Below are 12,650 nucleotides of genomic sequence, written 5' to 3'. Positions count from 1 at the left end.
ATCTCATTTTGAAAGAAGAACGTAGTCTAGATGTACCCTTGGTTCAGAGAGATATCCTTCTTACTTTTGTTGTCTGTGGTACTGGAGTTTCTAATGTTAATTGATGCCTTTAAGTCTATCTGCCAAATGGAATTGGAACTACTATTTTTATATACATATAGGATGGCAATTCTTGGTTATAAGAAGCCTCTTGAAGATAAAGACTTATGGTCCCTGAATGAAGATGATACCTCCAGTGTGATTATAAAACAACTGCAGAAAGAGTGGGATAGACAAAAAATCACATTGAAACAGTAAGTGCTTCCATATTTTAGCAAGCAAAGTTTGGTCTCTAAATTGTATCTTAAAAATGAGTCCTGCTCTGAAAAGGGACAATAGTATGGTCTACACTACAACGTTGCTCCTGCTGATGTAAATTGCCTACTACGCAGACCTAATAATTTCACCTTTATGAGAGGCACAGCACTTAGGTCAAAGTAATTAGGGTGATTTGGTGTCTGTGTTGACACTGCATTACTTACATTGCCTGTTGGCTGTCAGCCCTGCATGGGGCTCATAGCTGTGGTTTCTCTATCCCGGGGCTGACACCTTGGGCTGTGGGCCCAAGCAGGGGCAGGCTGCTGCTGTCAGTGTCCACAGTGCCCCACACAATTAAGTTGGTGGAAGCTCTCCTGGTAAGAATGTGTACCACTAACAGATGAGGGCGTGTGTGGATGTGAACCACCATGGTTGTTACAACCTGACTTAATTCTGTAGTGTAGACCAGGCCTAAGTAAAACGGCCACCTATTAACTCTCTCAGTCTATCCTCCAGGAGTATTAAGTCATGGATGCTTGCTTTAATACACTTTTATTCCCGTTAGCACGGTAGAACCAACACACTTATGAGAACGTGAACTGAGTCTTGTCTGGTTCCGACATCATCTGTAGAATTGCTAATTACGTTATGTGTGCAGAATCTCCTCCTCTGGCAGTGTGTGAGCCAAAAGGACCAGGCAGAGTTTGCAAGGGTGGCAATGTAGGTGAGGAAACAACTTACTTGAAACTGAGCAGACAGAGAATCACAGAATGCTAGAACTGGGAGGAACCTCAAGAGGTTATCAGATCCAGTTCCCTGTTCTCATGGCAGGACCAAGCTCCATTTAGATTAAGTGTGGGCAATAATTTTAGAAGAGGGGCCACTTGGCAAATTTTTGAAGTAGCTTCCAGCCACTGCAGTAGGGGCGGGGCCTCTGGCAGAAGGGGTGGGGCCAGGACATTTGGTGCTCCCCTGCTCACAGACCCTGATTCACCAGAGGTTGGGGGAATACATGAAGTCTTTGCTCCCTCCCTTTCTCTCTCCCTCCCCCCCCCCCCCCCCCAGTGAACCACCAGCTGTTTGAAACAGCTAGCAATTCCCTCTAGGTACCTATGCCCCTGGCTGTGAGACTTCACGTGCTCCCCTGCCTGGGATGGGGGGAATCAGGGCCTGGGACGGGGGGAAAGTGCAAAGTCTCTCACTCCCTGCCCCTGACCTGCAAGGGGCACATAGCGCTTAGAATGAACTGTTCAGCTGGCAGTTCACTCTAAGCTCTATGCGCCCCTGGTGGGGGAAAAGACTTCATACACTCCCCCATCCCCAAGCCCTGATTGGCCTGGGGGCGGGGCATGGCAGGGCATCTGCAGGCTGGATCAACCCACTTGGTGGGCCAGATCTGGCCTGCAGAGGCTCTCTTGCCCACCCCTGACCTAGATACCTATTTAATCTGTTCTTAAATATCTCCAGTGAGATTCCACAACTCCCCTAGGCAATTTATTCCAGTATTTAACCACCCTGACAAGCAGGACGTTTTTCCTAATGTCCAACCCAAATCTCCCTTGCTGCAATTTAAGTCCATTGCTTCTTGTCCTAAGGTAAGTGTAGTCACCCCACATTTACCGTTACACTTACCATTGCTTCCATGTCTGGAATCTCTGAGGGTATGTCTACACTACAAAGTTAGTTCGAACTAACTTTCATAGGCGCTACACTAGCGCTCTGTTAGTTCGAATTAAATTCGAACTAACGGAGCGCTTAGTTCGAACTAGGTAATCCTCATTCCACAAGGATTAAGCCTAGTTCGAATTTACTAGTTCGAATTAAGGGCTGTGTAGACCCTTAATTCGAACTAGTGGGAGGCTAGCCCTCCCCAGCTTTCCCTGGTGGCCACTCTGGCCAACACCAGGGAAACTCTACTGCCCCCCTCCCGGCCCCGGACCCCTTAAAGGGGCACGGGCTGGCCTGCCAGCACCCAGCCAGCAGACCCTGCACCTGGCACCCACCCGATGCCCCCGAGCCCTCCCCCTCTTCCCGGGACCAGCACCTGCCTGGGCTAGTGCGGACATCGTGGATCTCGTCCACGACCTCCGCACTAGGCACAGGAAAGTGGCTGTCTAGGGCAGGAGAGCTGCCAGCCTGGCCACCCAGGAGCAGGTGTGCATGAAAATCAAGGTGGTCCACTGAGACCCCCGACCCTGAGCCCTGAGCTTACAATGGCCGTACTGGGTCAGACCAAAGGTCCATCTAGCCCAGTAGCCTGTCTGCCGACAGCGGCCAACCCTAGAGACCCTGGAGGGGATGGACCGAAGACAGTGACCAAGCCATTTGTCTCGTGCCATCCCTCTCCAGCCTTCCACAAACCTTGGGCAGGGACACCACTCCTACCCCCTGGCTAATAGCACTCCATGGACCCAACCTCCATGACTTGATCTCACTTCCCTTTAAACTCTGTTCTAGTTGTAGCCTTCACAGCCTCCTGCAGCAAGGAGTTCCACAGGTTGACTCTTTGCTTTGTGAAGAACAACTTTCTCTTACTAGTTTGAAGCCTGCTACCCATTCCTTTGCTTTGGTGTCCTCTAGTCCTTCTTTATGGGAACTAATGAAGAACTTTTCTATATGCATCCTCTTCACCCAACTCCTGCTTTTAGAGACCTCTATCCTGTCCCCCCTCCGTCTCCTCTTTTCTAAGCTGAAAAGTCCCAATCTCTTTAGCCTCTCTTCATCTGGGACCTGTTCCCAACCCCTGATCATTTTAGTTGCCCTCCCCTCTCCCAGCCTCTCTCTTCCCCTCTCCCACCTCCTTTTCCCAGTCTCCCCCAGTTTTGTTCAATAAAGACAGATTCAATTTTTGAACACAATTGTCCTTTATTTTGTACATCAAGAAGAGGGGCTAGGGAAGGGTAAGTGGAAGGAGGTGAGGGAGGAATGGGGTATGCACCCGTGATGGGGAGGACTTGGCTTGCTCTGCGGGCTTTTGGGGTGGAAGCTCTCCTGCAGCCCCCCAATTGCCCCCTCTCCCCAGATGGCAGCCTGCGGCAAGTGCAGCCGGTCTGATGGCCTTGTGCTGCGATGTGCCCAGTGTGGGTACTCCGGGCAATCCAAGGCAGGACTGCTTTGCAAGCGGGGCACCCTGAGAACTGTCTGTCCGGGGTGGGGGTCGGGACCCTTTAAGCACAGCCCTCGGCTAGCCTGAGACAGCATCTCCACGCTCTAAGTCCTCCTCTGATGCCCTGCCGGCACTGCTTCCGGCCATCCTTAAGCCTGCTTCAGGGTCCACTTAATGTGGACATGCTAGTTCGAATTAGCAAAACGCTAATTCGAACTAGTTTTTTAGTCTGGATCCGTTAGTTCGAATTAGCTTAGTTCGAATTAACTAATTCGAACTAAGTTAGTTTGAATTAACGTTGTAGTGTAGACGTACCCAGAGAGTCAATAGACCTAGAGCCTGGCAATCTCATTCTTAATCCATTTTCAGAGTAGAATTTATTTGCTTGTTAAGAAATAAATGGAAGACACACGCACACCTTCTACATCACACCAACTTCAGCCTTTGAGTAAGCTCCTGGGATCAGGAATAAGGGCCTAGGGGGAAGATGCTTAGTTCAGCTTCTTACTTCCAACTACTATTAACATGTCTCTGTGGCTATGTCTAGACTACAGAGTTTTGTTAGAAAAACAGCTATTTTTCCGACAACTTGAGTTACAGCCACACTGCAATCGCGTTTTTCCAAAAGTAAATTGAAAGAACAGAGGGGTTTTTCCGGTGTTGATAATCCTCTTTCTACGAGGAAGACGCCTTTTTCCAAAAGAGCTTTCGGAAAAAGGCATGTGTGGACGGGGAAGAGGGAGTTCTTTCAAAAGAAGAGGAAAGAGGAAAAAGCACAGGTACCCTGGTGGCCACTCCATCCATTGTAATCACAGCTTCCGTGCACGATAGCTTTCATTCAGTGTGGTCGCTATCTTTCGAAAAAGCAGATGGCTTTTTCAATGCACTTTTGTATGTGGATGTGTTCTTTCGGAAGACGTTTTTTTTGAAAGATCTCTTCCAAAAAACGGTTCTTGTGAAAGAAGCCTGCAGTCTAGACATAGCCTGGGTCTTTCCCACCCATTAATTTGGTGTAAAAAACATTTCTAAATAAATAGAGCTCACTGAGGATGTATTTTAAAGCCAGAAATTCCAATAACTGGATCCTTCATTTCCATTTCTTCTAGTTGTGGAGCTTTTTCTTCTTCATATAGAGATTTTCCTCTGTTTCTCTTCTCCGTGCAATCATGCCAAATTGGAAAGCCCCCATTATGCGTCAGCCACTCTTACACGGTAGTCTTTTGGTAGGGATAATGCTGCCTGGACTAACACCACTGGTTATTTGGTTCTTTTAATAATTTGTTTATTTTTATGAAAGGGTATAATGGGCATTGTGGTTGTGGGTGATCTGGTCTCTTGGTGCATAGGCATAAATCCAACCTCACTCTAATTAAATTTGCGTAATGAGGGCAAGCAACATCTAGGGGCCCACAGAATTTCCATTCTGACGCCATGCTGAGGGTTTTATCAAGATCATTGTGCTCTGAGGGTCTGCCAAGCAAACCCAGGCCAGTTTGCCATTAACTTGAATGGAATTTGTGATCTGCGGTACCACCTGGTAAAACTTGGTAGTAAAGACACTAGTGATTCTGCAATGCAGGATATGTCTCAGCATCTGGGAGGTATAATCTCAGTAGGGGCGAACATACACATTCTCGTTCCACTCAGAGGGTGGCCACAGTGACCCAGGCTAGCTACCTGACTATAATACTGCCTGACTCCCTGGGTACATACTCCCGTGGATAGCACCATCTGCACCACCATGGCCAGCAGCTATTTTAGCTATTTTAGCTACCCCAAGTCTCTCTTTCCTAGCTGGGAATACACCTCCCATCTGCTTTATAGAAATACCCTCAGAGGGGGGTACAAACTATAAAACAAAAGAGAAGCTTCTAGGAATCCCTCTGTCCAAAATGACTGAGTTTCAGGTAGCTCTAAAACAACTAATGTGGAGTGACTACACTTACCTTATAGGGATTAGGAGGTACTCCTAGTTGCCCTATAATCTACCTCCACCAACGTTAGTAGCATTGGGAGCCCATGTAGAAACAGCCTAGTGGCTACTATCCATGTTTTTAATGCTGTATCAATTAGGCCTGCTCTGAGAAGGGTTATATGATGCTGTTTTAAAAAAGATATCGCTGCTGTGGGTACATCTACCCTAGAGTGCCATGGTTGGGGAGGTGATTGGGAGCTGGAAATAGGTAGAAAGTGTCCCTTCTGTACACAGGACTGCATTATAAATCGAACACATTGTGTGTAGCTGGCACAGTCAGAGCCTCAACTTTATAGAGAAATGTGTTTGTTTCTCACAATCCTATTGTTCCTAATCCAACGGGCCGTGAAGCTTTTGCATTTTGGACCATTGCACGCTCCCTGATGGGTCTAGATGTTAATTAGTTTTGTAAATGGACTCTGAGAGGAATGAGGATTTAAGTTGTAGCTATAATAATAAAGATTTGAAAATAGGGCATTCTAATTTGCATGTATGCTCCCTGGGTTTTCTTCCCGCTTGCTTTACTAACAAATGTCCCATTTTGCTCGTGTCTGAGCTGCAGAGCCAATCTCGCTGTGGGAAACCTGGCATCTATTCTGCTTCATGTCACTAAAACGGTTAATTGTTATGATCTAATTATACAATTTTTCCAGTTGGGGACGATGTCAGACATAGAGAGCATGTCTTCACTGAGTCTAGGTCTAGATTACACTTTTATCAGAAAAAGATACGCAAATTGCACTTCGTAATTTGCGTAGCTTTTTCCAATTGCTTTTCTGGAAGAGGCTTTTCCACCATTTGGTCCTGTCTAGACGGGGCCAAATGGCAGAAAAGTCTCCTCTTTTGGTGGAGCCCTTAATGTGCAAAAAAAGCAGAAGAGCAAACACGTTCCCTGGAAACACCTGCCAGTCAAGACATACCCTGACAGTTAAAGGTGTGTTTTCCCATGGAGTAACTAATGCATATTAGTTATCGTGCTGTAAAAACACAGTCAAGGAAAGCTGCCAGGTTTTACTGCCAGGTTAAATAAGTGCCACATGGGAAAATAGTGCTGGTTTTACCCAGCTACTTCCTGATAAATGCTACAAGTGCATGGTTCCAACTTAACAAAGTGTATTGCTTGCAAACCTAACATTTAATCTGGCAGATACCGAGAGAAAGAGAGAGAGAGAATGAACTATGAAACACAGTGAACTGTTTTCAGCAAACTTTTTGTCTGGTTTAGCTTTTCTTTTCTGTTCATGAATGGTCCATGAACAGATCAGAATTTCCATAGTTCTATTCAAGGAGTTATGTATATGTGAACACGTTTCTGTTTATGGGCTCTTTGTCACTGGTATCGTTTTAAGAATCAGTGGCCTGTTCAGATTTCAAGTTAGTGGAGAGCTTAGTGAGCTCTCCCCCCCTCCCCCCAAAAAAACCAACGCCAACAAACCCCCAAAACTCACAGGTGTTGGAAAAAGTCAAAAGGCCCCTTTCCTAATGTTTTTAATAGAAGAGGTTAATTCAAAACTAATGTCTAAGTCATGGCTGCTCCTAAGGTTCTTTTCCTGTCCTTTCTTGTAGCAGATTCTAACTTCATCTCCTCTAGATGCTTCACCTCTTTGTGTTACATTCAGGATGGTATTTAATAAGCCAAAACCACTTCAGTGAGTCAGTAGAGCTCCAACACTTGTTGATAGAGGAGGGCAGCAGGACATCCTATTGGCCTGTTCTGAGTGAAAGTATCACAGAAGGTGGAATTTCAACAGTTGATTAGGGAAGTTAAGCACCCAAATTTCATTGACAGGCAGGGGAGTGTTGGAAATCTGACTCTCTGAGGTGCTTCTGAAAATCACACCGAGTCCCCAGTACAATTATAATAATAAATGTATCACACTTTTCATCAATAGCTCTGTGTTTTACAAAAGGACTATCATTGGTCACTTTTTTTTACAAATGGGGAAACTGAAGCACAACTGTGTGAGGTAACTTGCACAAGGTTACCCAGCAGGCTAGTAGCAGAGCTAGGAATAGAACCCAGTTCACCTGCATCCTAGTTTGGGGCTCTGTCTGCCAGGTTGTATGGTTGCCATCGTGCTCCTGAGTTCTCGCTGTAATCATTTGTTTCGTACTCCTAGGAAAGAAGAAGTGGCATACATGAAGGCATCTAACCATGTGCTGAACCATGTTGGTGATGGCCCTGAGGAGGCAGAATGTCTGATCCGGGATAAGAAGCAGAATACAGAGCCTTCCTTCTTGAAAGCATTGCTAAGAACCTTTGGCCCATATTTCTTGATGGGCTCTTTCTATAAGCTGATCCAAGATCTGCTTTCGTTTGTCAACCCTCAGTTGTTAAGGTTGGTTTCTCCTAAAAGTCATTTTTACCCGCAGTCCTCATGAATTCTTAGCTGCAGAGATGGGCATGCATCTTAAAGTGCATTAATTTTCCCACATGGTGTTGTATGCTGTGACGGCGCGTTGGGGGTCCCCCGTCTCCTGCACCCCGAAATGGCACAAACAGACTCCACCAGCCAGTGGAATTGAGGGTGGTTTATTGCTCCTCCAGGATACAGCATAGCACAGATGTAATCTGGTTACAGGAACTGGGGCTAAGAGGCCTCAGTGCTCCCCTTGAGATAGGGGAGTCCCAGCCCCCCTCCCCAGCTCCTTCTCCCCTGCTTTCCAGACAGGAACTAACTCTACCTCTCCCAGCCCTGCCCCCAGCCAGGGCAGCATTCCACCTCCCTTTGTTTCTCCCCATGGGGGGTAGGCTGGTTCAACCGGTATGGTACCTTTGCATAATAAGGTTTTCCCTGATGGGTCTTGCTCCAGACAGCAGAGGTCACCACAGCCCAGCAAGTACCCCCACTACGTCACATATGCACAATAGGGATGTGAATGGTTAACAGGTAAGCATCACCCTTGGTGGATGATGCTTACCGGTTACAGTTAACCAGTGTGGGCTGGAGCAACCCCCTACCCGCCTTTGGAGAGGCATTCCAGCCGACCTAGAGCAGTCCCCATTTGGGGTGCGCCCTGCCTGGGTGTGCTGTGGGCAGGGGCATTCCAGCCCATCAAGAGCAGTCCCTGGCCGTGATGGGCCAAGGCTGGTGCATCATGGCGAAGAGGTCTCTCTGGCCCTGCATTTCCCTGTTTACGTTTAACTGGTTAACCAATTAATATTTAAGCAGTTAATTAATTAAATGGGATTTTTCATCCCTAGTGCGCAAACCCTATAGCTTTCATAGTGAAATGGCAAAAAAGTGGCTGTTCTTCCTTTTGTGCTAAGAGGAAAATCAAACAGGCCTGACTAGGACACCTACAAATGAAAGACCCCTACATTAGGCATAGCCAAAGGGCAGCCTGGGGTTAAAAAATGACATTGCATTCTAAGTGGCAGCCTAAAGTAGTTTATTCTTTACTTGTGAGGAATATCTGCAGCCAGGACTCGGAGACCAAAGGCAGAGCATTGTATGCTGGGATCAGTAGTCTCTGCATGTCTGATGCCTAAATCAATGATGAGGGCAGCTGTAACATACCTCATTGCATACAGATTAGGTGTGGCCCTTAGACACCTGGCAGGTTGCTAGTGTAGCTTTTGGCTGGCACAGGTTTGGGAGTTCCTTCCTTATGTGTAGTTACTCTGGTCAGTGCCAAGGCCTGGCATCTTCTCAAAGGTGTTGCAATAGTGAGAATGTGAGGCCAGTACATTTTCCAGTATAAGGAAATGATTGGAAAAAGAAGGAAGGTCCTGTTGAAAGTGAGAAGCAGAGTCAATAGTACCTTTCCCGCCTTCTCTTGCCCATGGAAAAAGTCTCATAAAAATACTTTGCTTTTTATCTCCCTGGGAGAGCTGCTGTGCCAACCCAAGCCATAAAAGCCCTGTGCATTTTTGTAAAGCGGTATTTCACTTCTCTTTCTATGTCGATTTATTCACGTGGCACAGCACCCACCAGCTTGTTAATTACGCAAAATGTAGCAATAGAAATATTGGAGGTCCAGGGAATAACAGTTGCATTCCATCAAGCAATCACTTTCTCTCTCTCTCTCTCTCTTTAAAAGATGCACAGATGTTTTTAAATGCTTATAGAAAGAATAGGGGAGAATGGATGAAGGCAGTAAATGTATGTAGGGAGAGGGGTGGGAAAAGACTCGGTCCTGTGGTATAAAATCTCCTTTTAAAATAATGCTTTCTATGGCGTTGACTTCTGCAGTCCTGCTGAAGTGTGAATGCTTTGTATAACTCACAAGAATGTGTTACAAAGAGGAGGATCCAACCCAGCATATCTGCATTCTGTAGTTTACAATATATCTCCTTTCGAAGCCTCAGGGAAAAGAGGAGAGTGCTAGCAGGCTTTTGGGGGGGAAGTGGGTTAAATGACATTGTAGCCTGGGGGCATCTCAAACTTGCATTAATTCACAGACAAATGTAATGTCCTTATTGGTGATTTCTGGAAGCACATTTCAGCGTGTTCTTAATAAGCATCTAAATTCCTGTGAACAGCCTCGGGAAATGTATTTCTGGCAGAAGGGACAAAGTAACTCTCTCCTACGGGAACTGGGCTATTAGATTTTGTGGGGCTCCTGTATACAAGTCTTTTTTCCTTATTTAAAACAAAATAAACACATGGGGGGGAAGGCTTGGGGCTTCCCCTAGGATCTTGGAGGGGGGGAGATGAAGGGTTCAGAGTGCAAGAGGGGGCTCCATGCTGGGGCAAAGGGTTGAGGTGTGGGAGTGGGTCAGGGCTCCGATTAGGGATGTGGACTCTGGGGTGGGGCTGAGGGTTTTGGGGTGCAGGACAGGGCTCAGGGCAGGAGATTGGGGTGCTGGTGTGAGGTCTGGGTGGGAGTTAAGGTCCGGAGGGGTGGTGCTCAGAGCCAGATCAGGGTTCCAGGCTCTTACCTCAGGCAGCTCCTGTTTGATGGCACAGTAGGGCTAAGGCAGGCTCCTTGATTGCCTTGGCCCTGTGCCACTCCTGAAAGTTGCTGGCATGTCTTTGGCTGCAGCTAGGATGAGGGGCAGTTGCAGGTAGCTCCAAGGGCTGCCTGCAACTCCCATTGGCTGCAATTCCTGGCCAGTGGGAGCTGCAGAAGCAGCACCTGCTGGCAAGGGCAACATATGGAATTTCTCTGCTCACTGCAAGTTGACATTCGCAGTTCCAGTCCAGTCCAGGGAAATGGTGGTGCCTGGAGCTGCCTCCACCATCCACCCCTGCCAGTGTACCCAAGGACTTGCCAGTAGCCACCTGCATCTGGGAGCAGCGTAGGGCCATAACATTCAGGCAGCCTGCCTGAGCCCTGCTGTGCTGCTGGACTTTTAGCATCCTATAGATCTTTTTTGTGGGGTGCCCTTCAGCTTAAGGCCCCAGATTGTAGCTCCTAAAGTCCCTGTTTTAATCTAGTCCTGTCTAGCAGCTGGAAAAAGTAGGGCTGTCTGATAAGTTTTTGTGTGGAAAACAATAGTTTTGAATTTCTAAAAATAGATTACTAGGTCAAATGCTTCGTCTGTTAAGAAGATCCTTCACAAAGCTCTCCATCTAGTGTGTATCAGTCTGCTGATACTGCCTGGGGTTGCACAGTGGAAAGTGGATTTGGGGCCAAAGGAAAGGTTACCTGTGGCCTCATGCTTTTGCAACAAGATCCACTTTACATGGCTAGTAACCTGAAATGCTGTTACTGGAGTTATTGTGCATTCCTTGATATTTTCTAGAATTTTACCATGGAGGCCTCACTGAGAAAGCAGTTGAGTGTAGCAGAATTCCAGGGTTATTAATGAAGATAAATGGCTAGTTTAATGGCATCTCCACTAATTTAGCTAGAAGATAGATGCCAACGTCAGATGGTTATGAATATATTTAGGAGAATGGGGTTTGGAGCCTATTTCCTCATAGAAAAAGCCATCCCTACGCACTGGTGGTCAAGGAGTTTGAAGCAGGTGAGGATTTGGTGATGATTTGACAATGTCCTGCTGTGATGGAATTCTTTCCCACCCCTGCCGCCCATCACCTGTTGGAGAAAGGGAAGAAAAAAAATGGAGACAAGCACCAGACCTGTGGGGCAATTGAACAACGGCCTTCTGCCAAAGAGACCGAGTTAACTGGGGCTCCATTAGGTTCTTGGCATTTATAAGCAGGCTGAGGTTGCTCAGCTGGAGAGAGAAGGTCAAGGGAACCAGAGCTCTCCATCAGAGAGGGAGTCACAATAAGTGAAATAGACTCTTGAATGGGAAGGCCCAGAGATGAGACTTGGAAGAAATGGGGAGATTGCTGGGGGTCTCTGTGGATGGGATGCATTCAGAGAACTCTGAGAAGAAGCAGTGAGGAACAGCACAATTAGCTCATGGAAGCCGGAAGCCGGGTTTGTTTTGGGATGATGGTGGTAACCACTGAATGGGACTTCCGTCCCCTTCTGAGGTTATGAAACTTCGAGCATGCCAGGCCACCCAAGGCCTAGATGGAGACTTGCTGTTGGGCTGTGGAAGTGACCACCAGTGGGCGCATTAGTGATATGTCTCTCCTTGTAATGCCTTAACCTGACACAAGGGGGCGCTCTTGGGAGGAGTTGTATCTTGGTAATGTTATTTGAATAAAGCCATACCCTAGTTTGTAAGCAGGGGTGCTGACAACCTCACTGGGCCTTTGGGCAAGGTGTGGGGGGGCCTGGTTCTGTACTCCCAGAAGGGGCGGGGTCTCAGCAGAAGGGGCAGGGCGAAGGCAGACCGCACCCTTCTGGCACTGTCTGGAGCACATTGCCTGGAGCTCTGCAGTGTGCCACATGGGGCTCTGGTGGTGATTTAAAGGGCTCAGGGCTTCGGCTGCTGCAGTGGTGCTGTTTGGTAACCCTAGTCCTGCTCTCCCTCTTCCCCCCCGCCCCCTATTGGTGGGTCTGCTTGTAACCAGGAGAATTTTTTGTCATTTGTGCGTGAAGGGCATATGCAGCAGCCTGCCATGGATAAGAGAAGCTGTGTATTGCATTATGTCCCATTAATCTCTCTCCTTGTTTTGTTTTTCTTCTTCCAACTTTTCTTAAAAACAGTGTATTAATTGGCTTTATTAAGAATAAAGATGCCCCGTCCTGGTGGGGATTTTCCATTGCAGCTATGATGTTTTTCGCTGCTCTGCTGCAAACCATAATACTCCACCAACATTTCCAGTACTGCTTTGTTACTGGGATGAGGCTGAGAACTGGCATCACTGGGATGATTTACAGAAAGGTAATACTGGAAGCATGTAATCAGTCATCGCATTTATATATATATTTATATAGCCACATAGGAGTGATTTTAGCCAT

General features: G+C 47.1%; 1 protein-coding gene across 3 annotated transcripts in view; it reads left to right on the top strand.

Moving 5' to 3' along the window:
- Window positions 1-12,650, top strand: part of ABCC3 (ATP binding cassette subfamily C member 3) — a 101,352-nt gene that overhangs the window by 47,139 nt on the left and 41,563 nt on the right. For all 3 annotated transcript variants that reach the window (XM_089771883.1, XM_089771881.1, XM_089771882.1), the window contains exons 7-9: window positions 162-293; window positions 7,499-7,717; window positions 12,396-12,573. In XM_089771883.1, the coding sequence (XP_089628009.1) occupies window positions 162-293; window positions 7,499-7,717; window positions 12,396-12,573 (529 nt within the window). The remainder of the gene's footprint in view (window positions 1-161; window positions 294-7,498; window positions 7,718-12,395; window positions 12,574-12,650) is intronic.

The sequence above is a fragment of the Pelodiscus sinensis genome, chromosome 20, assembly GCF_052426305.1.
Source record: "Pelodiscus sinensis isolate ZL-2025 chromosome 20, ASM5242630v1, whole genome shotgun sequence".
Lineage (NCBI taxonomy): Eukaryota > Metazoa > Chordata > Testudines > Trionychidae > Pelodiscus > Pelodiscus sinensis.
Note: the sequence above shows the minus strand (reverse complement) of the source record. Positions and strands in the feature narration are given on the sequence as shown.